The following is a 25,744-nucleotide window of genomic DNA, read 5'->3' on the forward strand; positions in this document are numbered from 1 at the left end:
ACAGCTCCTAATATGGCTCATCTGAGATACTCGATAGTGAGATTCAGCTTTCAGAAATTGAGCTGTTAAGTTTCATAAACGGGAAGCAGAAGCAGAAAGGCCAACTCTTACCTCCAGTCCGGAGACGGCTCTCCTCAGGTGTACGACTGCGAGGGAAAACTCACCAGAGCAGAGTGCAGTTTCTATTGTGGGTGTGCTGATGAGGGGGCGGTGTGTGTCTGAGTGTGTGCGTGCATGCGTGTAACTGAGTGCAAACCCCAGCATGTATATCAACCCATGAAACACTTTCAGATATGTAAGTATTCTTTCCTGTGTATTTTAGTTTATGTTTATCTTATATACACACACACACAGGTGTTTTTCTTATGAATATACACTCACATATATGAATGTTTGTGTGTGTTTTATCAGCTGGGTGGTGTGTGTTTTATTAGTTTGTGCTAAAGGTCCATCATAAGAATTTATGGCAACATTTAAAGATTTAAAGTAACAGCTACCTTTCTGCACAAGGCCTCAGCCGAGAGCTAAATGACCTTAAAAACACGAGCAGCAGAGGACGAACAAATAAACCTTTGAAAACAGATTGAGCAGAAAGAATAAAAATCCTTCAAAAAACAATTATGATCTGCAGGAGAGAGAAAACTACAAGCATGTTTCCCAAGTCAGGAGCACCTTTATTGAGGTTCCCCAGTGTTTACATGAGCATATGGTCAATACTGGTGCTCCAGCGTCAAAGCGACAGGTGAAGACACAGCTTTTATCGCAGACAGCTGCTGAAGCCCTCTGTCTTCTAAAATTCTGTGGAGGAAGAGCTCGAGCCTTATGTGTGTGTGAACGTACATTCAGATCATGCTCAACAATTCAAAAATTCTTGGCACACTTGATTTTCTCAGAATAAATTAAAGAGGGTTTTTTTTTCTTTCTTTAATTCAGGTTTTCACAGGGGCTCTGATATTATGGATCAGGCCAACAGTAAAATTGGGACATTTGCAAAAGACTGAGACAGAGACAAACAAGGACAGTCAGACTTCAGATATCTGGAGTTTTAGTCCAGTATGAGTCAAACTCCTAAACCCCTGCATCCTACATTTACCATAATGCACCTCGATGGCCACACTCCACACACCACCCCTGTTTGTCTTCAAACCCAAACTAAGATAACCCCTGCTGATATCCCGATGACATCATCAGAGGTTATTTTCAGCCTTGAGAAACGTCCCCCAGAGGACCAGAGCACATTATGCAACTGTTGTCTCATGCTGAGTAGGACTTCCGTTGACAAGTGATTGTTGAAAATTGGACAAATACTCCTCAAACAGTTTGGCCACCTGCTGAAGTTTGGTTTTATACTGTGTGAGTGTGTGTGACTGAGCGGAAACACAGGTGACTCAGAGGATTGTGAAATTACCCCAGAATGCCAGAAATTGAATCTTTATTGCTTGCAGAGTGTGTGACCTGCTGATCAGAGGGGTGACAGGGTACAAAGGTTTCATCTGTAAAACTTCCAGCACTTAACATGCAAGGATTGCCAAAACAATGGAACACAGTACAAAAACAGAAATACAAATTGAAATTAAGTCAAATTAACTTTATTGATCCAACATTTTATTCAGCCAACACAACATTCGCCCCACAAAATAACAGAATTGCTCTGAATCCTGTCCTACAGAGGAGGGATTTTACAGTACCATAAAGCACTGCTGTGTTGAATAAAGCCTTCCTTATAGTGCACTTTCTTTTGTCATCTATATGACAATTTTAATAAATGTGCTAAAATGCTGCCAAGAAGGACCAGTGTTGTCAGAATTTATCTTCATATTGCCAAAACTGGGAACTCAAGGAAAAAAACGTATCTTACAGCACTGTTATCTTGAGTTTTAAGCAGATTTAAGCCTTTTATGATTCAATAACCTTCACACTGTGCAAAAACCTTACACGTGCTTTACGGTAACTAAACAGCATTCATCCAGGTTCATAGTCTCACATTTCTTTAGCATTTTCACTGCAGGCTGGAGGCAGTAAGCCTTCTCTCTTTCTTTTTTCTCACGTTAAATGAGATGGAGTGGTCTGGTTCCTAAATATTTGAGGACAAAAATATAATATTTACTATTTTGCACAATGATGCACAATATCTATATTGTTGCTCTCTGCAGTGATAATGCAGCATGAAGGAAACTTTCCAACAATATTCACACAGGAAACACTGTCTGAACATCTTGAACTTCCAGGTAAAAACTCACACACCAACACTTCATTTCACCCAAAACACAAATCCTGAAAACACACACACATACACACACACACATACACAACTCTGAGCACAAATGTTAAGGTGAGGAATGACCCTTTTTCATATTGATGTTACCTCGTCAAGCCTCATATGGGGGTTCTTTAAGGAAGTCCGTTATTTCTCGGATCTCTTTGAACCTGAGAAACACCCCCATTTAACAGCAGCTTCATCTTTAGGCTGTAGTTTACGGAGGTGGCACAAAGTCATTGTTTTGTCAGTCACAAGTAAGTCCTAAGTGGTGACACATAAGTCCCAAGTCAATCAGTCAGGTTTGGGGTCATTAACAACACACACTGAGACGGCTCAGGAACCAAAGGTTTTGGTTTTTTTATCTTTACATTTAGGGAGGGTGAGTCAGGGGTCACTGGTGTTATAATCAAAGCTGACTTGCAAGTCATCAAATCTCTGATTAAACTCTGACTCCAAGAGCCTTGCATCCACGCCTCTTGTTGATTCTGCCTTTAGTGACCTAGTTGTCCAGTCTCCATTTTTTTTGTTTACCCTGAAGCTATAAATCTTCATGCACGGCTCTTCGGCTGCGTCTGTCCAGCCAGGCCTGCAGCAGAGGAAGGTTGGTGTCCATCCAGCGGATGTTATCCTGGATGGTCTCGTAGGTCTGCCGGATACACCTCATCTCTGAACCCGTCTCCTCGGTCAGGGAGCCGAAGAAGCCTCTCACCTGAGCACAGAGCAAAGGAATCAAATTATAGCAAGATAGGAGAGACAGGAGATGTAGAAAACATGTGGACATAAGCCAAAGAGTGGATTTACACTTGTTTGCATACATAAATAATCAGATGCATTTCAAATAAAGAAGCCAGGATGTTGGGGCTACAGCAAACACTCTCCATAGACCGACCCGGCTTACCTCGTCTAACATCTCCCTGGTAGAATACTGGTTGGTCACCCCGGTCACCACGTATGATATGGTGTGAGAGCCCAAGTCAAATCTGCAGCATTGAAGCAAACAGAGTCACAATTCAAAGTTCAGAATACACAACTCTGCTAACGTTTCGTGGAAAAAGTATTTTGAAAGATTTGAGAAAATGAGAGAGGAATGTATTGCATATGCATGACGGGGCTGACTGACTTCTTGATCATGGTGTGCCAGTTGGCTCGGAGGAAGTCCCAGGCCAGTTTATAGCCGTGTGGGTTCTTGCTGACGGAGACGACCACGTCCGGGAGGTCCTGAGTCTTCATCACCTCACCGTGGAGGCTCTGCTCCATCATCCTGCAGACGGAAATAAGAGTAAAAGGAAATGCTGAGCGAAATAGGAGGGACACAAGAGGATAATGAAGGGGCAGAAAGAGATAAAAATTAAGAAATCAGTGGGCGAGAGCGGCGAGGACGACGGTGGAGAGTCTGAAAAGAACGGGGAACAAAGTGCTTGCAGAGGCCCACCACTTGAGCTTGTCCTGCAGGGGGCTGACGGACATTGCAGTCTTCATGCGGCTCTTTACAGACATTTGCAGCGAGTGGCGGTACTTCTCAAACAGGAAGTCCCACCCCTCTGGTGTTCGAGCTCCGATCACAAACACAGCCATGGTGACGTCCACAGGGAGGCTGAAAACAGAGAAGGCTTTCGGTTCAGTAACTATCTGGAAGCTTTTGATCTTACATAAAAGTGCATATAAACCTTAAAAGTTCAGCTCTTTCTACAGGGAGGAAGAACAAATACGCGAAGGAAGCCGCTGGTGTGCTCTTTAGGACTCACCTCATGTTGCCGTCTGAGTCCCTCCACTTGTTAAAGAGCTGCGTGGCTTTGGTCACACAGGGAGCGTAGTTCCTGACGCAGCCGAACAGCAGCAAGTAGCTCCTCAGCACTCGCTCAGACACTGATCCAGAGTCAGTCCACTCCTGTCGGTCAATCAGGCCCCGGAACAGATCTACAATGTAGTCCTGAGACACACATGCAGTCAGTCAGTCTATTTTTACTCATTTATGATGTAAAAGTTTCACTAAAAATTGATCTTATTTGCTTGGTGGATCTGAAGTAAACAATTATATGCAGTAGTATTGTCGATTGTCATCATTTTGGGCATTTTACAAACAAAATAATCAATGAATTAATCAAAGGAATGTGGAAGTGAATTGTCAGTTTTAGCCTGTACTGTAATCATTGACAAAAGAGAAGTTGCTGTTAATGTGCCAGGAATCAGCAATGCACCAGCAAAGGCAGTAAGAGGAAGAAGAATATTTAAACTACTAAAACTTCCACCTAGTCAATGTCCAGCACAGCGCTGTATGACAGGGTTAGAATACTGTAACAACCATTTTCCCCCAAATACGCTTTGATTTGAGAAACCTATAAGTGAGCCTACATCATTACTGAACCACAACTGCACCTGCAATTAGGCTCTAAATTTTAGGGAATGCGTTTTTCTTTGGGCCATCTGCAGTCTACTCAGTGTTTAGACTGAGTCGGTTTAAAGTGTGTTTTTTCAGTCCAGTATGTTCAGCTGATATTCTGTGATTAAATTCCAACAGTGCTAACACTAGACTGGCCTTTTATTTAGTTAGTTTTAAGAATAGCTTTGCTATTGCAACGAGTCTGTTAATTCCAGCTTGTTATAGGCATTATTGTCCACTCGAAACTGAAACAACAACCTGTTCCTGTTTAAATCTGCACAGATTTTGATGCTAAGCATCTACATTTCTTTTACCAGTAACTGGAGATTTCTTCTATTCTTACTGAACTGTTGCTCAGAGGCATCTCTGTCACTTTCCTCCCTTTAAGCTGTCATTCTTGATGAACCATTGTACAGTGTTTTGTTCTCCACCTACAAAACATTCCTTTTTTTCAAACCCTTCATACAAAATAATACAAAAATAACATCTATTTTACTTTCTACAACCATCCAACCATTCAAAAATACCGTGTCTCAGCCATCTGACTGTACTGAATCAAGCTTTTAAACGACAGTGTACATGAAATATTGTCTGCTTTCACTAACCTTCATCTGGTTCTCCACGGCAGCCATGTCTCTCTTCTCCATCAGTTTGTAGAGAGGTACGAGCTCTCCAAAGCCCTGAGTCACAGCCATGATCTCAGTCTCTCTGGACAGGTACAGAGACAGCTCCAGAGCCGTGTCCAGCCTCACCTTCCCCACACTGCAACACACGCGACCACAAATCAACACCATGCTGCACTAATGTTCCTTTTTGCAGTCATTGAATTTTAGGTTGTTTTTTTTTTTTTTAAATTTGGCTGATTAAAAGAACAGTACGGCAACAGTCAATTTCCAAACGAACAAACCACTTTGCCAACATTAACATTACATTAAGCCAATCCTATTCCTTCATTAAAAGTAGTTATCGTGTGACGCAGGTTCAGCTGTTAGTGTTCGATCTTCAAACAGACCTGACCAGCTGGAAGACGTTGTGGATGAGGTTGGCACGGTCGTTGCCTGTCAGGGCTGTGTGGTTGTGTTGCAGCAGTTTGATAATGGAGTTCCACCCTTCACCTGCGTAGTGGACCATGTAGTAGCCGCTCATGTCCACATTGAACTTCACCCAGTCCACCTCCTCCGGCAGGTACAGGACGTCTGCATGGAGGAGGAGTGGAGACAAGCTTTGACATGAAGACGACTTGCAGAATTAAAATTCCATGTATGTGCATAAAAGGTATAAAAAGAACAATGTAAAGGTCAGCATCCTCACACTGAGCAGCACACTCACCAGTCTTTGTCTTAAGCAGGAAGCGGTGGATGGTCTCAGAGGCGCTGGTCCTGTAGGTCAGTGGGATCTGCCACAGGAATCTATCAACACACAACCAGAATTGCATGTGCATTGGTGTACATGGCATGGCTAACCTGCACATTTCTGAAGGCCCCATTCCAGGTGCCGAACTGACTGTCTGCAGTCCCAACTTGTCACCCATTGAAAGTGTTTGGTGTCCCGACTATTTTTATAAACAGGTTTTTACTTCAAATGCAGGAAGAGGGACCTCTGCAAGGACTGACACTCTACATTCATGTTATCTGCCATGGCACCCAACATTTGACATTTTACCCTTGAGTGAGGGAGGGGTCGTCTGTCTTCAGGTAACGCTCCTGACTCAGCCTGACCTCGCGACCTCTGACCTCCACAGTGACCAGCGGGAAGCCCTCCTGCAGTGTCCAGGTGTCCATGATGGCCCTGACATCCAGCTCATCCCCAGAGAACCATTTCTGCGTATGCATACATACATCACACATTAAAATGCTTTGATATCATAAACAGTCACAGATTCACAGCACTGCCATAGACATGAGTGGAATACAAAGATCTGGGAAATACAGAATATGTGTAGTGAGTAGAAAATTATCATGTTTGTAAAATAGTTTGAAAAGAAACAGAAAATAAGATTTTTTTTGTGCTTAGTTGAACTCGTGTGTCACAAAGCATGAAAACGTACTGAAGCTCCAGACTGGCTGTTGCGTCTGGAGCAGAATTCCTTGTGTCTCATTCGGCCTTCGTCCAGATCATCCGAGCTGCAAACCTGGTGGATAGAAGCACAAAAGTTTAGCAGAAACTTTGAGAGGACACATTCTGAAACAGGTCAATGTGACCAGATGTCAATCATCATGCAGAGGTGTCCCGCCAAAAACATTATGACTTTATTGTCCCGTTGTCTTTGGATTTTCATTGTCAAATCCAAAATTTTCAGCACAATTTTCCGAACTTTAAACAGTGAACAGTGACTTAAATGTGACACCAAATACTGTTGAGTATCCCTCAGCCACGGACCAATACACACACACACACACACACACACACACACACACACACACACACACACACACGTCACTCACATTAGTCAGGCTCTCCCACAGGTGGCTGTTGACAGTGTTTTGGTAGCTGTAGCGCTTGAGGTATCGGATGATGCCGATCTCAAAGGCCTCAGGAGTCAAGAAGTCCCGAAGCATATTCAGAATACACGCTCCCTGAGATCAAAATAAAAAAAACACACAGGAATGCTGAAAATGAACAATTCAACTACTTTCTGTTGCACTTTTGTAAGTACTTTCAGCTCTTTGTTAATTTTGCTTTGATGGCATATTTGGGAATAACTAAATTATGCAAATGATGATTCATATAAATAATTGGCACGCCATCCGATGAGTCTGCTTTTAACCGAGTGTCCAGATCGCTGTTTGCACAGCTCCAACACCCGAGTGCATCAACACCACAGGATTGGTCCTCTGACAGAGTGAGGCTGACCTTGTCATACGACACGTCGTCGAACATCTCCTGGATCTGCGTGGGGTTTTCCACGTGGGTGGAGACTGGGTGAGAGGAGCTGAGCGAGTCCACCTCCATGGCCTCAAAACATTTCCCCAAGAAGAAGTCATCCTGGGAGAAAGGAAGTGTATTTACAGGAACATACCCACTGCAATATATTCCAGTGCTTATGCTACACTGTACCATTCATATCTTTCTTATTCTGCCTTCTGACGTTAACTTGGAGAGGCACAAATAGATGGAGAGAATGAATAAGAAAAGATACACTGTACTGTACGGCAGACTCTGACTGCTCATTCACATGTTTCAAGTAAGACACGGGTCGGTTTCCTGTGCTGGGCTCTCACCACTTGCAGCTCCGGGTAGGTGATGTCGAGAGAAACAAACTCCATGAACTTGGCGAAACCCTCATTGAGCCACAGGTCGTTCCACCACTCCATCGTCACCAGGTTCCCAAACCACTGGATGGAAGAAGAGCATTTAACACCACTGGATGGAAGAAGAGCATTTAACACACAAATGCATCTTTAGGTGTTTAAACGGTTAAACGCCACTTGAGACTCTGGATGAGACCAGATCTGTAACTACTGCGCATGCTGATATTTAGCATCAGCTTGCAGCACGAGACTCGGCTTCTAACAGCAAATGTCCGCCCCTACAGGTGAAGCAACTTTATTTTGTACGGAATGACGAACTGTGACGCCAACTTGTTTCTTTTATTCCTTAAAACAGATGCAGGCCAGCTACCTGGTGTGCCAGCTCGTGGGCGATGACCTTGGTGAGACCCAGTTTGTCTGAAGCTGAGGACTTCTCAGGGTCGAAGAGGAGCCCCGTCTCTCTGTAGGTGGTCAGCCCCCAGTTCTCCATTGCTCCTGACTGGAAGTCAGGGATAGCAGCCAAGTCTGCAGGGAGCAACAGCAAGCACATAAATACGATATAAATATGATACATCCACGTCACCTGCTGGTTCATAACAATAACAATAACATGGTAAAAACATGCATTTCCACTGACCCTGTTTGGGAAGCGGGTAAGGAATATCAAAGTAGTCATCATAGAAGTCCAACAGCTTGACAGCAGCATCCAGAGCGAAGGCCGTCTGGTCGATCTTCTCAGGCACAGCGTAGACTGAAATCTGATGGGGAGGAACAAACTCCTCAGTGTTCATGTTACAGCAGTATGTTAAGTTTCACCAACAGATTCATGGCTGTTAGGTTACTCAAAGTGAGAGAGCTAAATGACAGCATGGCCAGCGTCTGCTGTCCTCCTCACCTTCACACCATGCTGGGTGGTCTTGCTCACAGACAGGAAGTCAGACACGATGTAGGCCACCAGGTAAGTGCTCATTTTCACGGTGGTGTCAAAGTGATCCTCCAGCAAACCACCTGGCAGCTCCACAGTTTTTAGCTGAGAAACACAGGTGTGCAGTGAGCGAGATGGAGAAAAGAAAGGAGAGGTTAACCGGCCAATTACAGAGAGAGTACGGTGAATTATTACGTCTTTAAAGCTCTTCATGCTTCTTTACTGTTCGTGTTTCATTGTTTGACAGCAACAATGAAGACAGAACTCAATGTTATTAACCAATTCTTCCGTAATCCCTCTCTTGTACTGAAAGCAAACAGATACTGCTGCATGCATGTGCACCTTAGGCATGTTGGATATGGCTATGTGACGTGGCTCTCGGATAATCCGTATGGTGAAGTTGGCTTTGAAGGCCGGCTCATCGAAACAGGGGAAGGCTGCACGAGCAAAGGTGGCTTCAAACTGTGTGGATGCCAGAACCCTAATGATGCAAATAACAGTGAAATAAAAGTTATATTACCTGTAACATAACATGCTGTAAGAAGACTAAAAGGATCATTAAAGTTGCTGTATGCAGACATTTAATAATGAATCAATTCCATATTTGTTGTATAAATGAGACTCTCATCAACATGACTGATTACTGATATACTTGTGGTACTGTTGGTAGTTCTGTGTCTCGAACACATCAGCAAACCCAATAAAAAGCAGTTCTAAAAAGCCAATCTTGTCTCTCATGGTGTTGATTTATTGCGTTTATATCTCAGATTAACGGGGGACAGATCCAGTGATGTTAAAATGCTATATACAGCTCCTTTAAAGGAAACAGAGAAAAATGAATCATACCGGACTTCCCCGCTCCTGGTGCGGTAGCTGCTCTTGTAGAACCCGTGGTAGCTGTCAGACAAGTTGGCAGCAAACTCCAGCAGAACTTCATACCTCCTTCCTTTGGTCAGCACAGAGTCGGACAGCAGGGCGAGCTGGTGGAACTGAGGATACTCCAGAACCTGGAGAGGCCTCACACCTTCAGGTGCGAGGAGCAGCACATTGGATACCTGCATCTGCTTGGCGTGGAGAACGATGGTGCTGGTGTCTTCGTGCACGTCCAGCTGGATACGAGCAACGCCGCTGAAGTCCAGGGTGGTCAGGTTGGGGTGGATGGTCAGGTCATAGTGGAGGGGGGAGATGGTTTTAGGAAGTCGCATGCGTTCCCAGGGGAATGGCTGGCCATTTGTGGCTACTGGGCCATCTTGGGCCTGGCCTTGGTTTGGTAGCTGCGCTCCTGACGAGGGAGGAAAGGGGACGAAGAGGAGGAGCAGGAGAGGAGCCGCTAACATGGTGGAAGCAGGAAGTCCTCTCACCTGAAATGCAAATATCACACAAACACCTCATTATGTTCAGAAATACTGAAGCTTTATTGTACATTTATTTCTTTTTTTTGTTAAAACTCGATGAAAGCTGAATAATTTAACCACGCACACACAATAAGAGAGACAATGACAACGCACACACACGACAAGTGAAGTGGAAGTGCCACATTTTCGTTTGACACACATTTCCATTCATTTACGGTCACGAATCCCTATCAAGGAAAACTCTTATTTCACCAACACTGAGGCTGTAAAATCATCTGTTCTGACAGTCTTAACAGCAGCCAGCTGTCTCTCAGTTCCTGTAAAACGCTCAGCTCACCGTGTCGTCTTCTCCGCGCAGTTTAATCAGCAATGGTTCAAAGTGAAAGTGAAACAGATGAAGGACGTGTTGCATGCTGGGACACACCAGAGGAAACGGTGTCCTCTGTTTGAGTTCATTAGCTGGATCACCAGGACTTCCAGCTGTGGACAGACGACTGGAAACTCCAGAGAAGATGCTTTCTGATGTCAGGACGTCTGTTCATGTCTGCTGCTGAGACGCACCGTCCAGGAAACATGAGTTACAAAGAGAAACGTTTTCACGACCGTCAAATGCTGCAAAATACCAAGTTTGTCACTCTATAGCTATCAATGTGGACCAAATCAAGAGGGACAGATCGGTAAAGTAGGAAATAGAAGGAAACATCCTCTGACAACAGGAAGTTCCGTGTTGTTATGGTTGCGTTATGATATATTTCACCACTAGAGGGCGCCATTGCTATGATTACCGCTCATTTCAGTCCATAAACACATTGTACTGAACCAACTGAAATGAATTGAGCCGATTATTTATTTATTTATTTTTTACTTATTATAAATTCCTCTGGCTTTGAAAGGAGCTTTTCGTCAACCTCTGAAGCCAAGTGCAACGATGCACCTGTGATGAAGATTGAAAGTCATTTTAATTAAGTGTACAGTTTACTAGAAATGTACATACACAGCTCAAGGGTCAGCAGTCAAAAGAAAATAAAGTTAGAATACTTGACAACACAGCAAACTATAATATTGTCTCACACTAACATTGCTTTGATTGACTGATTGATTGATTGATTGATTGACCGATCGATTGCTTTTTCGTGACTGATTTCATGTGATGCTTTAACATTTGAATTCATTTAAAAATGAAATTAATCGTCTTGGAATTTGACCAGTTTTCTTCATGATCATGATATTTTTCAATCATGTTGTCCTCAAAGTAAAGCAAAACATGGGAATGATTCACTCAGTGGCTCAATAGTCCCAAGAGACAAACATTTTCTAATCAGCCCAAAACATCCTGCAATAAATACAGAATAAGAGAGAATGAGATGGTTTCTTTGTTTACTCCACAAAAGTCACACCCGTAATCCATTCCACTTTTGATTTTTCACTTCATTTTTAACAGGACTGTTATCAAACAGGTTGCACATTGAATTAGAGGAAGTCATGCGCCACCCTAACAAAGACTGTGCTCAGGGCATTGGTATGCAGAATGAAAGACGTGGCTATCCATCGGGCTATTACACTGCAAAAAGAAAAGTCCAAGTCTAAGATTTTAGATCTGGCAAGATAAATCTTCTTGCCAAGCAGTTTTTAGGTCATAGTTTTTGATCATTACACTTGTTTCAAGATTTGTCCTCCTCCATTATCTTTATGAGGTTTTATAACTTGTTGCTCAGGTTTTATTACTGGTTCTGAGTAATTTAATGCTTGAAGCAAAAATTTCCAGAGTTATAAAGCTGATCAATAATGACAAGAACAAAACTGTTTTGTTGAAGACAGAATTTCTGTGCATCCAGACAAATGTATTTGGTTTTAGTCTCACTGCACAACTATAAAGATAACTGTGGCTTCTTTGAGGCTGGATTTCTTTACTTGTTTTAAAAATCTTGTTCAATTAAATCTTCCTGTTCTGATATACAATAATTGTGCTTATTTTAAGGAATATTTCCCTCAATCAATTGCTTTTTTTCTTGTTTCTGAGTTTTTGCAGCATATATCCTGAGACTCACAGTTTAACAGAACTCAGATGATCTGAGTTCATTTTTCAAGGACACGGACAAGGAGGTCTTTGTTACAATATACAATTTATGTACTTATTTATGTGCTTCTGTTGTTGTCTTTAAGTCAATAAACTGACTGATTTACAAGCTATTAATGTAATGAAGATGAGGATACAGACTTCAGAGCCATTTCAAACTTGCCTCAGCTTTGACTGATAAAACATCAGCTCATTCAGCTGTTCAAAATATGACACAAAGCTGAAAAGACAATTTGGCAAACGATTGCCTTCAAGCCAACGTAGTATAATCTAATTCAGTTAGGTTTTGTTAGTCAGTGCGTTCATCTTTTAGGCCAACGTAGCCCTTTGTAGAGGGCCACTTTTTCATCCAGGACCTCCTTTTCAGAAATTTTTCAAATCATAATCTCACTTTAGAATCCGGTGAGGATCTACACAAAAATAAATGAGACATGACTGAATATCAGACGAAATGCAACTTTCCATGTATTAACATAGAGTATTAACATTGAAAATAAAAGGATTTACACCCCCTTACACAAAGAGTAAAGTCCATCTGAGTCTCATCTGCAAACATTAATGAGTAAACTTTACAATGAGCATGTCCCTTTCTTATGGGAGGTCAGCTGCACTGGTGCTGCAGTCATAATCTGGGAATCAGGTGCAAAGATTTTGTCTCGCATAAGTCTTTATTCATAAGCAACGCTGAAACACTCCTGACCTTTGGAGAAAGCTCTCTGTCAAGCAGACCAAAGAGAGGGTGAACTCATCCAAGACCTGATTCCTGGGAAGAGGATGATTAAGCAGGTGTTGATCGGGACTGTGTGCGGTGCTGTCGTACTGACCGCAGGTATTCTCATCGGTCACTACGGTATCCCCAAGAGCAGCAGCTCGCCGCCGTCCTGGGTGAATGATGTGGGGAAAGATGTGGACGAGGGCTTCATTGAGATGTTCTTGTCTCAGGTGGACAACATCCAGATTCAGGAGAACTTAAGGTGAGTGAATGAATGCTCAAATTCAGATTTTGTTGGTCTCTCAATGAGGTTTTTTTTTTTTTTTTTTTTTTTTAATTGTTCATGTGAGACCTACTGAAACAGCCTCCACATTGTCTTAATGTCTAAATAAGCTGAAGGCTCATCAGCAGTGTTATGAGGTCCCCTGTGAATAGCCCTTAGTGTGGACCTTTCAGGTTTTAGACTGTTCAATATCCAACATATAACAGTCAGACTTTTATTATACTCATCTTCCTCCACAGGGAGTTGACAAAAGTGCCCCACATGGCCACCACAGCTGGAGACGAGCAGACAGTGCAGTTAATGCTAAAGAGATGGCAGGACCCCCAAACTGGCCTGGACCAGGCCTGGACAGAAGAGTACAGCGTCTACCTGTCCTTCCCAGACCCCAAGAGGCCCAACACAGTCACTGTTGGTGAGTCGACAAGTTGTTGAATGTGCTGGAGTGAAAGAGGGGACAGTCACACCATCCCTCTCCATTCAGTATGTTTTTAAATGATGAAATTCACTGGTTCATTATCTTTTAAGGGTCATTAACAGGCAGCAGGTCGAGCACAACATTTCAGTATAAGATGGAGAGAGTCAACAGGCTTTATTTCATGTGCTTTGCTGTATGATTTACTGCTGTGAGAACTGCATTTGATTTATCTGCAACATCTGTAGGGTCATCCCAGGGAAGCCAAAGTCCTCAAGCCATTCATAAATTATGACATTCAGCTCATGTTTCCCATCGTGTTGCATCAATACCAACTTTAGCTGGAAGTAATATTTTTTGGTTTTGAAATAACATTTACATTCCACACTCAGACACACAGACACTGACTTCACTTCACTCACTTCACACAGATTAGTTCCAGTTTTGTCAGGAATTTTGGGCTAAGTCCCCAATCAGAGAGATTTTGACTGCATTTCTGTGGTTTCTAACACTGAGCAGGTCTTTATTCTGCCAGCAACCTGATGATTTTTACTTTACTGACTCAGCAGACAAGTCACCATGAGTTGTCCATTTCAGTGAACCCGGCTGGTACTGTGCTGCACAACGCCACAGAGAAAGAGAAGAATTATACTTCAGACCAAAATGATCCTGAGGTGGTTCAGCCGTATGCTGCATACTCCCCTGCTGGACACCCAAAGGTATCTGAAAATCTGTTTAGCTCCTTTAAAGATCCCTGACACCAGCCAACAGGGGTCTGTAGAGTAATTGTTGAGCTTCATTTAAATTTGGTGACAAACCACTACATTTGATTACTAATATATCTTTTAATCCAATGTTTCCTGTTTAAAAGAGGCTGTTTAAATGCCCGTTTGCTGAAATGAAGCATTCATAATTGGGATAATAATAATAATAATAATAATAATAATAATAATAATAATAATAATAATAAGGGAATTAAATCACTGAAACAATGAAAATCACATGATTATCACATCCCTGCCTCACATAACACAAGCTATCCTTTCATGGCCTTTGAGGCTTGTTTCTTCCTTCATCTTTTGATACAGATAATTAATATTTATCTGTTATTGACAGTCATTGTATGGGCTCATACAAATGTTTTACTAATTGTACTTGTACACAAAACGTGTGTTTGACTTGCAAGTCATTACTTGACTGTAACGATGTTCTAAGAATTTAAAATCTTCAAAAACGACAATAAAACTTCTGTTTTAAACAATGGTGGTACAACAAAAGTAGATCTGAAGCTTATCTGGACGTTTAGTTTGTCTATACAACGTGAATACTTTTAAAAGCAAACTGGCGTATGTGACGGCTAAAACCTTGCATGCACCAGTGACATTGCAAGTTGTAATGTAGACCAGCGGTCCCCAGCCCACCACGCACAGAGAGACTGAACAAAAAATGTTTTATTGATCATCAGAGTCTGAAAGAAGTTTTATTTTGAAAATCAGGTGCATCCGCCTGTGCCTCTGCACACATGTCAAACCGCTCGTCTCGGTCATGTGATACGGTAGTAAAAAAAGTAAGCCCAAAAGCTCGCAAAAATGAGTGAAAAACAAACGTCTTTGGAGAGTTTCTTCAGAAAGGGGAAAGGCCAAATGATGAGACAGAAGAAGAAGAGCCTACAAAAGAAAGAAAGCTGCATTTAAGAGATAATATCAGTCCTACTTAAAATACGGGTTTATCGCTTCAGGTGATTCTGACGCACCAAGTCCGCTCTGCGTAATATGTGGCGACAGGCTCGCGAATCAGGCAATGAAGCCTCCTCGTTGAAGAGACACAAGCGCAGGGCTCCCACTAATTACAACAGCTACATTCAGGGTAATGTTGGGTTGTATTTTTAATTATCTGTTTTTATTCGTTTATATGCCGGTCCGGACCGTGGCGCAAAAAAAAAGGGTAGGGACCGCTGATGTAGACTGAGTTAATAAACCAACAAGAGCCCATCTGTTAAGAGTGGATAAGCCTGGTTTATCTGTGATATTACTACCTGTGAACATCCATTGAAGGGAGGAGGCCATAATAAGGGATTTAATGAAAGAGGAGGCTGTGATAAGATAAAGATGTGAAGAAGGAAAGGGAGAAAGGATTCGCAGGAGGCAGTGTGATGTGATGAAGTTTATATGTTTCTTGTAGAAAGTGCTATTTTCCAGCTCTCCCAAGCTACAAAAAAAAAGAACAAAAGGCTGTTGTGATTATCTAAATTTGTGTTATTAAAAGCTCACATGATCTGGCACTGCATTGGTTCACTGGGTTGCTTCTTGACTTGCTGCTGTTGACACAAAGATGAATTTTTTGGTGGTTTTAGGGGAGACTGGTTTACGCCAACCAGGGGAAACCAAGTGACTACCAGCTGCTGAACCAGACAGTGGACCTCAGAGGGACCATCGCTATCACCAGATACGGAGGAGCAGGAAGAGCTGATAAAGTGAGTCACACTTTCTGCTAACTAGTGAGTGACTGACTATCCTGTTTATGTTGGGTCACTGTGTTACTCGCTTTCGAGCTTTGAGTGTCATAAATAGAGCCAACACCTCTAATCCTTAAACGATAGCTTTTATTGAGATAGGAAAGGGTATGAAGGACAAACATTTTACAACATAATTAGTTTACAATTCAGTCAATTCAGGGGAAATGTCTCTTCCATTAACTTTAATTAAAAGACAAATGAATGAACAATATTCAGCTGACAACCAGATGCCATGTGTTTCATCCAGGCCATCAATGCAGCACCCTACGGCGTCGTTGGTGTGCTTGTCTACACAGACCCTCTGGACATCAACGATGGTCTCATGTCAGACATCAATGAGACGTATCCTCACTCTTGGTACCTGCCGCCATCTGGTGTGGAGAGAGGTTCTTTCAAGACTGGCTATGGAGACTTGCTCACACCTTACCTGGCTGCCAAAGGTAAGCAGTGACTTGTGTAAACATGGTAGACGAGGTTCATGTATAACATTGTTTTTCTTTTTTATGGTGTGTTTGCTTAACTACTGCTGCACTTTGGCTCCAATAATATCCGAGGGGGCACTTTTACAAGAGCCACATACAGCTTCATATAAAGATAAAGCTGGGTAATTTTTAATTTTTTTATTTTATCATGTAACTTATTTCTAAATCCTTGAGCATCGTGCTTTATTTTGCAGAGGAAACCTACAGAATTCCTGCAGAGGACATTACAGGGATCCCTCCCATTCCAATTCAGCCAATCGGATTTGAGGATGCCTACATACTAATCTGGTTTGTGATGAGACACATCTGTTTATAGGAACTAATACAGCCCAAAGTTGCTGCTTATGAACTAATTTTAACTTGTTTTTTCCATTGTTCATTCCAGTGAGCTAGGTGGAGGAGCAGCTCCAGATGAATGGCAGGGGGCATTCAACTGTACCTACAACTTTGGCGGCCCAGGGTTCAAACAGACATCTGCTTTCAGCAACAGGTGCTCAACTGCAGACAAATTCAAGCATTAGCTGCATTTAAAGCTGATCAAGGAGCATTTTCTACGGAACAATGCACCTGTTTAAATTCTAAAATAATCATCAAACCTTTCTATTTTTACAAGCCTGATTCCAAAAAAGAGGCTGTGTAAAACATAAATAAAACAGATTGTGATAACTTGTTAATCCTTCTTGACATGTACTCAATTGAAAACAGTACAAAGACAATATATTCAATGCCTTACCTCATCAGCTTAATTGATTTTTGTAAATATATGTTGTAACGTTGTAGCCTGGTTCCACTCCTCTGAATTCTGCACATATCTCCATTTCAGCAATTCAAATAGGAAACATAAAGATAATGAAGTGAAAACAGAATGGCAGTTTGACCTTCATCTTATTTTGTACTAAAGTGTGCCAACGAAAAGCCTAAAATATCACATGTAAAGCAATTACACACTTAAAGAAACATGCAGAAGTATCGTATAGCAATGAATCTTCTAGACTTTTTCAGATCCCAGAGAAGAGAGTAATACATTTCTTTTCTAAATACATCATGTTGGAGAGGCAGCAGTGGAGCAGTGGGACATTTGTCTCCATTCCTTGTTGCTCTGAATACGATCCTCTTTTCCAGTGACGTGAAACTGGACATCTACAACTATGAAGAGGTGAAGAACTCCTCCAATGTGATGGGAGTTATCAGAGGGAGTGTCGAGCCAGGTGAGACTGGAAACCATGTCCAAATCTGCCATAAGACTTCATCTCTTTTCAGCTTGTGATTACTCTGCAGCTGCTCTGTGTTTACGTCCACAGACAGGTACGTGATCTATGGGAACCACAGGGACAGCTGGGTTCATGGTGCCATCGACCCGAGCAGTGGGACGTCAGTCATGCTGGAACTGACCAGAGTGCTGGGCATGATGGTCAAGCAGGGTGAGGAAATTAATACCTGAATGAACGACTAATTGTTCTGCATATGGAGCTGGATAATGAGTTCATCTCTGCTCCTCTCTGTGGCAGGAAAATGGAGGCCTCGCAGGTCAATCATCTTTGGAAGCTGGGGAGCAGAGGAGTTTGGCCTCATTGGGTCTGCAGAATACACAGAGGTGATTGGCAAGAGTTTGTACAAGTGAAAAGATGAAAAAGCAATAAAACACTCCCGAGTGTCAGTCAGATATAACTTTTCTCGGCCTGGTGTGAACAGTAGCTTATGGTGGCTAATGTAAGCTAATGCTAGCAATATTTAGACAGATATTCCTGTTTAAGAAATAGAATTTTGCTGAGCTGAGCGCTTTTCTCTACTTGTGCTACTGTTGCACTAAATTTACCATTAATCCATTGTCCATAATTTGTCACTGCAGTGGCAAGTAGTGAAGTCAGTATTGTTTGTATACTCACAGTACATACAGTGACAGTTATGACCTTGATCTTGTCTTTTCTCCAGCAATACTTCGCCAAGCTCAGTGAACGAACCGTTGCTTACATCAATGTGGATATAGCTGTTTTTGGTAAGATGCTCCACCTGCACTACCTGTCAGGAGTAAAGTAAATGTCTAATGTCTTGTAATAGTCTCAGTCCTTGGGTTCACCTGGAGTGATGCAGCCACTGTAGTTAAGCAAACATTTGGAAATTTCAGGTGTTTCTAAGGATGCTCTTGACGCTATCTTGTTGACAGACATGAACTATTTTGTGGTACACAATGTTAAATGTATGAAGAACTGGTACAATGGCTGCCACTGTAGGTTGTTATCGCTGACTGTGCAAGTTAATAGTGATGCTAATTCAAAACACTTATGTGTCTTCCACTCCTCAGCCAACGCCACGCTCAGAGCTTCAGGGATGCCATCAGTACAGAACGTCATCTTCCAAGCTGCCAAACAGGTGAGCGCTCTCAAAACTTAATTCGTGTCAGTTCGGGATTTTCTTTCCAGCATTGTAACTTGAACAACACTATTGTCCACAAACCACCAGAAACACATAAAAAATGTGTTTGTTTTCTAGGTCAATGCACCTGGACTGGACTCCACATCTGTGTACGACAACTGGATCCGATATTCCAACCGAACAAGCCCAACACATGGAACCATTCCCAGGTAACGATCACGCCTTTCTAATTTTCCCACATTTTGCATTGCAGAGGGCCAACATAAGAGGAGTATGACCATGTAGATGTATGTGTGGATCTGTACAACATAAGCTGTGTTACCCAGAACTTGTAGTCCCAGGAACCACTTTTCAAGAAACTAAAAGGTTCCCTCAGCCCATTGTTGACCTGCAGATTATGAAAAATGATGGTTAAAATAAAATGCTGTGAGAACACGACTAATCAGAAATGTTCCAAAGTTCCCATACTTTAGTCTCTAAACAGGGACTTTTTAGGGACTGAAATAATGTCCCTTGAACTCAGTGTAGACCCTGATCCTTGCAGTGGAAATGCACTGAATTCCTCCAAAGGTTTCTAGTCCCTGGGGAAAGTTCCTGTGGTGGAAATGCAGCTTACATAACTGTGTGCGGCTGAAAGAGAGCTGACGTGCTCAGCAAAAACAGTAGCTACAATTTTCATTTTTTTTGCTCTCCATCATTAGCTCAGACTTATCGGACTGCTTAGATAACCCCACATAGTCATTTTTTATTTATAGCTCCTGTAAATCATTGCAGCTTTCATTATTCGTTCGTTATTTGTGTTGTGAGGTGATTTGCATCTGAACATTCTTCTTTTCTGTCTTCCTTTGACAGAATGGGATACCTGACAGGAGCAGGGAGCGATTACGCTGCCTTTGTCCATTACCTGGGAATCGCCTCCATGGACATTTCTTACACATACGACAGGGTATGAAAGAAGTCCTCATGAACGTGTTGCCTTTGACTTGCTGTAATAGATTTTTGTCTGATGACAGTGTGAGTGCTGTAGAAGCCTTGTATGGTAACATTTCTTCAGATGTAATACAGTTTATTTTTTCCACCTAAACATGTGAGCCATGGCAGGCAGCAACAACAAGCATAACAAATCTGTTCAATCTGTGGTGCAGTGCTGTGGCCTCAGCTGAAAGCCTTATCATTTTATTCTTCTGCTGTCGTTTAGTTTCTCTTCACTGGGTCCAAGACACATTCCTCCTCCCTGCCAACTGGATCTTAAATGTGTTGCACTTTGCTGCCATACTGTACTGTTTTCTGTTTTCTTCTGTTCTGTTTTTTCATTTTGTCTCTTGTTTGGAATAAGCTGCCAGCCAAGAAAAGTTTTTCACATGTGGGAGGAGAGGTCACGAGTGAACTGAACTCATTTAGTCAGTCATGTAACTCCTATCATATGCATGTTTTTCTTCATACAGAGTAAAACAAATGCTCGGATTTACCCTGCGTACCACACAGCCTATGACACCTTTGACTACTCCTCAAAGTTCATTGATCCTGGTGAGCAAAGATGTCTCTCGTGTTATCACATGTGGCATTTTCTTATAAATCACGGATCATTTTTCTGTCACAATAGTACAGATTGTTTTCTTTTGGGCTGTTTCCGAATATGTTAACATTTGTTATAGTTGAACAAAATGCATTGTATTTCTCAGGTTTTCTTGTCTTCAACATCTCATTCTGCCACTTCCTCCTCTCAGGGTTCGTCAGCCACCAGGCCATTGCCAGGACAGCGGGAAACGTCCTCATCCGATTGGCTGACAGCTTGGTGTTGCCATTAAACTGCACTGACTATGCTGAGAGTCTGGAGGACTACCTTAACGTATCAGTGACCCTCTATCAGAAAGAACTACAAGCTAGGAATATCTCCATGGGTAAGCACAGGACAGTTAGAGATATTTCAGTGATGCAGGGGAATTTTTTCTGTTTCAGTATGTCAAGACAAGACTTCAGTGTTGCAAATGGGCCACTCAGTGTTATGTTTTTTATGCTCTTGACTTGTGTGCTTCCATCTTGGTCTAGGCAGCTGGAATAGTCACTTAACTTAATGCATTACTTACTGTTGGACCCAAGATTGATGATATCTCTGAGTGGAACCTGCAGTAACCAAAATGCTCTTTGTAGCAGGAAAACCCTGAAGATATAAGCTCTAAAAAGCGGTCTTCATGCTGCACCAAGAACAGAACAAACAACAGAAGGAGCATCTGTTTCTCCTACTTGTGGTCACAGAGGATTAGAGAGGGTGAAATCTTTGCCGAGAGGCTGCACAGCTCATCTGTGTCTTGTTTCAGAACCACTAAAACGTGCAGTGGCCAGCTTTCGCAGCGCAGCTACTCGTTTGGACCAAGTGATTCTCACTTCAGACCTGGCAAATGAAACGTAAGCGCACAAACATACATATACAGACATGTTGTCATCTTCTTTGTGATGTACAGAGAAATTAATGCCAGAGACCTCCCCCTCCATCTCTGTTCTCTTAGACCGCTGAAGACCAGAAGGATCAATGACCAGCTCATGCTGCTGGATCGAGCTTTCTTGGACCCTCTGGCCTTCCCGGATAAATATGCATACAGGTGAGAAGATGTCTCAAAATAAAGCTAAGCTAACCACAACGTCAGTGCACACAAAGAGTAGGAGGAGATGCGAGATGATGTGTCCTACTGACGTTTGTGAAGCTTCAACTTTTCCTCTAGTGCCACTATGAGTTTGACGATTTTGAATGAAATGTCTTGACCGTAATTGGATGACTTCAGTGAAATGCTGCAGACATTCGTATCTTATGCTGTAATAATTTTGGTAATCCCTAGACTTTTCATCTTGTATACAGTATGTGCAAAACAAAAGACATTCCCATCAGCCTCGAGTGTGCTTTGTGTTTAGTGCTAATTAACAAATCTTTGCATGAAAATTCAGAGGGTGAACATGACAAACATTATACCTGCTTGGCATCGGCATGAGTATAGCTCATGAGCCATTAGTATGTAGCTCACCACGGTGCAGCCTCACCAAGCTGCTAGCATGGCCATAGACTCGTGGTCTTCATGTTATAAAGATACTTGAAACTTTTTCTGGAGATCAATTAAATTCACAGAGCTATTTCCTTTCTGCTGAAAATCTTTTCCATCCCATTTCTCTTCTTCTCTGTCTCCCTCTTACACTCCTCCTCATTGCTTTAGTGTTTGACAGAGATTATCTGATTCATTGTGACTCAACACACCTCTTTATCTAAATTATTTGTTCAATCGCCTAGCATTGTTATATTGTTCTTTATTTCCTTGTGTGATACACAGGCATGTTATCTGGGCTTCAAGTAGTGCGGGCAAGCCAACCTTCCCAGGTCTGGCTGATGCCTACGCTAATGCTGAGTCATCGGGACTGTCCAGCGACTGGGGTGAAGTACACTACCACCTGTCAGTCCTGAGCCAAGCCATCGAGGGCGCCGCCAGCACACTGTTTGACGTCATATAGACAAGGCGGAGGGAGGAACTGTACTTGCTCATTGAAGATGAACAGTTGTTGTTAATACAGTTGCAGTTATTCTTCTCAGTGTACACAAACTGTTAGTGAACGACAATAAATACCACTAAGAACTATAATGAAGAAAACAGTGGTCACAAGTAAGTGGCACAAACATCCACCTGAGTAAAGCTCAGTGTGAGATGTTATCCTGCCATGTTCTTCAAAAAGAAAAAAAACTGTCTTTGTTTCCCTTGTCAAGCAATCAATAACCAGCTCTGATCTTGGTGATGTTTAACTTCATGGAATTTGTATCTCATCAGCTGCACCTCATCAAAACTGAGGACATGACAGGATAGCTGAACATTTCTAAGTGAACGCTGCCATTGCATCTAAATGTGTAAATTTATGTTTAAACTGGCTTTTCAGTGTTGTTTATACATGTCAGTAAACTAATTCATGTTTTTCTATGAGTTTGAAGAGATGTTTCCAGAAGTCTTTCCGTTATTCTTTTTTCTTGCAGAATTAAGATTTTAGTGGATTGGCAAAGGCGAATGATGGTACTCTCTGGATTTCAAAGATCAACCGCAGCACATTTCTGCTGGAACAAGATGTGTTTGACTGTCTGTGTGTGCCAGAGTATTTCCTCTGACAGCAGGCATCTCCCTGAGCCACCAGACTATATGGGAAAGAGAAAAGCAGGCGCTGCAGAGCCATTATAACGGAGGGATGTGATGTAAATTTAATGTGTTTGTGATGCAGAATTGAATAGATCAAGACAGTGCTCTAAAGTGCATATTTGGTGTAATGGCATACAGAGGGATAAAGTTTGAGTTAGATAAATTGGTGCAAAGGTTTTTTTCATATTGGGGTTGTCAGCTGTCGGGGATATCAGCCAATCAGCACTTTGATATGCAAGTGTTCCAACATGAGATGACTGTCAGAGCTCCAAACAGGCTAAAATATGACTTATTTCATGTGTCAAGTCTGGCACATTTCAACAGCACTGACAAACTGCACCTCATTGAAAACCTGCATGTACTCTATGGGCCTCAGCTGCATCCTGTTACAGCCTGCTTCCCCTCTGCAAGCCTGGATGTGGAGCCGCAATACTGGCTCCTGCCACCAGGGGTCAGAAAATGCTTTAAAAAAAAAATCGTACGGGCAAAGTCAGCATTTGGTATTAGTGTTTGTGTCGCTGTCACAAAAGCTGAGTGGCAGTGCTGCCTACAAAACCCAGCCCACTAATAGGTAATTAATTTCACAGATTCGCCTCACGAGGATGTCATCAATGATGCTTAAATTTCCTGTTGGGCTCTCCTGTAAACACAGATCTCTCAGGGACTAGTTTTATCCGGACCCCTCCTCTCAAGGCCACAGTGCTAGTCACGCCCACCTGAGCCCCTCTAGCCGTTGCAGAAACACAACTCTGTGGTAGCTCTGTAGAAATGAGTGGCTGTTTGTGTGGGTTGGTAGGTGTGAAAGGTAGGTGGGTTCATTGATTTGTATCCTTTATTCTCTCTCTCTAAAAAAAAAAAAAAGGTGGTCTCCTTTGGAGGTTTTAGAAGAACACACACACTCATACCCTGTTCGGAACAATACAACTCCAACCTGACATTTACAAATTCCCTAAGCCATCATTAAATACAAAGCTTCACAGGACACAATAGAGTCTTTAAACCTCTCTCTCGTTTGAACCAACCCTACCTCTGCACAACACACCTGATGGTCTCAAACACATTAGCTATGGCTACTTTGAATAAGCCAAAATATAAAACATATTCTGGTTTGTTTAACGCTTTATTGTTTACTACATCTTTCCATATGTGTCCCTTCATTGTTTGGATGTCTTCAGTATTAATGAATGAGAAGATGTGTCCAAACTTTTGACTGGTACTGTATATGTATATATATAGAATTTCTTTCATTAAATTGTGTTCATGTGGTTTTGTCTAGCTGCTGTATGTGAGCAAACAGACATTCTTGGAAACCATCTTTTGGGTGTTACCCAAGGTACACAATTGCAAGTTCAGGATCAGCCCATAATCCCTATTTTTAAGCACACACTTCTGGCATTGTGAACTATGTATTGCAGGAATGACTGGCTGTTTTGTTGGTGAGCTGTATATATAGATGTACCTCCGTATTTTAATCTGTGGAATATTTCCAGAGGATGGCTTCTCTTTTCAGCAATGCCGTACTTGACATTAACACGGTTTGACATCAATATTTGCAGAAGTGCCCAGAACAACCAAAGTCTGTCTCTGCTGGGCCAATGAGCGGTGTCTGTGGTGCAGCAGAAGCCGGGGGAGGAAGCACATTCTAGCTTTAAGGTTCCTCTCATGCAGATTTGTAACCATCTGCAAGAATGGAAATCGAACTGAATGTCTGTTCTCAGACTTCCGTTTGTGACTGTCAGCTGCTTCCTTTATTGTATTCTACATTATTATTTCACGTTTGTCTCTGAGGGGTGGAGGTGGAATAGCCTGTCACATTCAGTATCTAGTTGACTGAAATCTCTTCTTTATTTTCAATAAGATGCTGTTTTGAAGATTAGTTTTAAAGCACAGCACCACCAATTTTACATATGAAGCTCAGTTTCCTTGTCATGGTGAGAATTACCCTGCCTGTGAAACCAGCTATGTCATGTTTTCTTGTCGTCAAGTTGAAAAAAAAAAAACCCTTATGATGTCATGGTGATGTCAACATGGTTATCTCAGTTTGGTGCGTATTACTTTTTATTCAAATTTTTTCAACATGAATATCATCTTTAATCTCTCTCCAATTCAGCGATGCTGTCAAAACTTGTGAGCGTCTTTTCTTTCTCAGTAAACTTCCTCAGATTGCCTTTCAAAACAGAAGTGCAAACTTCACTGGCTTTCCTCCTGACTGTAACATGAAACTCAAACGCAGGCTGCTCTAATGATGGCTTTTCTTGAAGTAGTTAAGTGGAACACTTTGTCAAGAATTTACTCGAAGTAATTACTGATTTAAGAGTGTATTCAAAAATGTGTCATTGGAGGAAAAAGCTACTCCATTCAGAGCAGGAAGCACTTGTTTTTAGCAATTTTTACTCAAAGGATATCCGTCAATACAGAGCACTGAGTTGATACCTTGCATGTAGTGATTAATAAGGTAATATTTTGTACCAGGGTTGGCAGTTTATGACACTGATGAGGAATCTGTATTTAATGCAGAACAGTCACATCTGACTGATAACTGATGCACTTCACTGA

The 25,744-nt window shown here is 42.1% G+C and overlaps 2 protein-coding genes across 2 annotated transcripts; one reads left to right on the top strand and one right to left on the bottom strand.

Moving 5' to 3' along the window:
- Window positions 1–1,575: 1,575 nt before the first annotated feature.
- On the bottom strand, window positions 1,576–10,751 carry erap1b (endoplasmic reticulum aminopeptidase 1b). Its single transcript, XM_076731684.1, has 19 exons — window positions 10,509–10,751; window positions 9,663–10,177; window positions 9,159–9,297; window positions 8,787–8,921; window positions 8,529–8,649; window positions 8,262–8,416; window positions 7,862–7,975; window positions 7,494–7,625; window positions 7,085–7,216; window positions 6,688–6,771; window positions 6,303–6,460; window positions 5,970–6,049; window positions 5,653–5,836; window positions 5,246–5,402; window positions 4,006–4,190; window positions 3,693–3,854; window positions 3,381–3,521; window positions 3,159–3,240; window positions 1,576–2,969 (listed from the first exon to the last, which is right to left on the bottom strand). The coding sequence occupies exons 1-19, from the start codon at window positions 10,581–10,583 to the stop codon at window positions 2,799–2,801; spliced, it is 2,922 nt and encodes a 973-aa protein (XP_076587799.1). The 5' UTR covers window positions 10,584–10,751; the 3' UTR covers window positions 1,576–2,798.
- A 2,271-nt stretch (window positions 10,752–13,022) lies between these two features.
- On the top strand, window positions 13,023–22,978 carry naaladl1 (N-acetylated alpha-linked acidic dipeptidase like 1). Its single transcript, XM_076731119.1, has 19 exons — window positions 13,023–13,222; window positions 13,483–13,655; window positions 14,253–14,374; window positions 16,009–16,128; window positions 16,418–16,610; window positions 16,847–16,940; window positions 17,038–17,142; window positions 17,775–17,860; window positions 17,954–18,073; window positions 18,161–18,246; window positions 18,585–18,648; window positions 18,955–19,022; window positions 19,143–19,234; window positions 19,878–19,971; window positions 20,471–20,552; window positions 20,753–20,926; window positions 21,344–21,431; window positions 21,533–21,625; window positions 22,343–22,978. Exons 1-19 carry the CDS (start codon window positions 13,023–13,025, stop codon window positions 22,518–22,520), a joined length of 2,232 nt encoding a protein of 743 aa, XP_076587234.1. The 3' UTR covers window positions 22,521–22,978.
- Window positions 22,979–25,744: the final 2,766 nt, after the last annotated feature.

This window comes from Chaetodon auriga, chromosome 5, assembly GCF_051107435.1.
Source record: "Chaetodon auriga isolate fChaAug3 chromosome 5, fChaAug3.hap1, whole genome shotgun sequence".
In the NCBI taxonomy this organism is placed as follows: domain Eukaryota; kingdom Metazoa; phylum Chordata; class Actinopteri; order Chaetodontiformes; family Chaetodontidae; genus Chaetodon; species Chaetodon auriga.

Coding starts and splice junctions, on each gene's coding strand:
- erap1b (XM_076731684.1), bottom strand. CDS start 10,583: ATGCAACACGTCCTTCATCTGTTTCACTTTCACTTTGAACCATTGCTG. Junction 3,855..4,005: donor GACTCAGACGGCAACATGAG/GTGAGTCCTAAA, acceptor CTCTGTTTTCAG/CCTCCCTGTGGACGTCACCA. Junction 3,522..3,692: donor CTGCAGGACAAGCTCAAGTG/GTGGGCCTCTGC, acceptor TTCCGTCTGCAG/GATGATGGAGCAGAGCCTCC.
- naaladl1 (XM_076731119.1), top strand. CDS start 13,023: ATGATTAAGCAGGTGTTGATCGGGACTGTGTGCGGTGCTGTCGTACTG. Junction 17,143..17,774: donor ACATCTGCTTTCAGCAACAG/GTGCTCAACTGC, acceptor CCTCTTTTCCAG/TGACGTGAAACTGGACATCT. Junction 21,626..22,342: donor CCGGATAAATATGCATACAG/GTGAGAAGATGT, acceptor TGTGATACACAG/GCATGTTATCTGGGCTTCAA.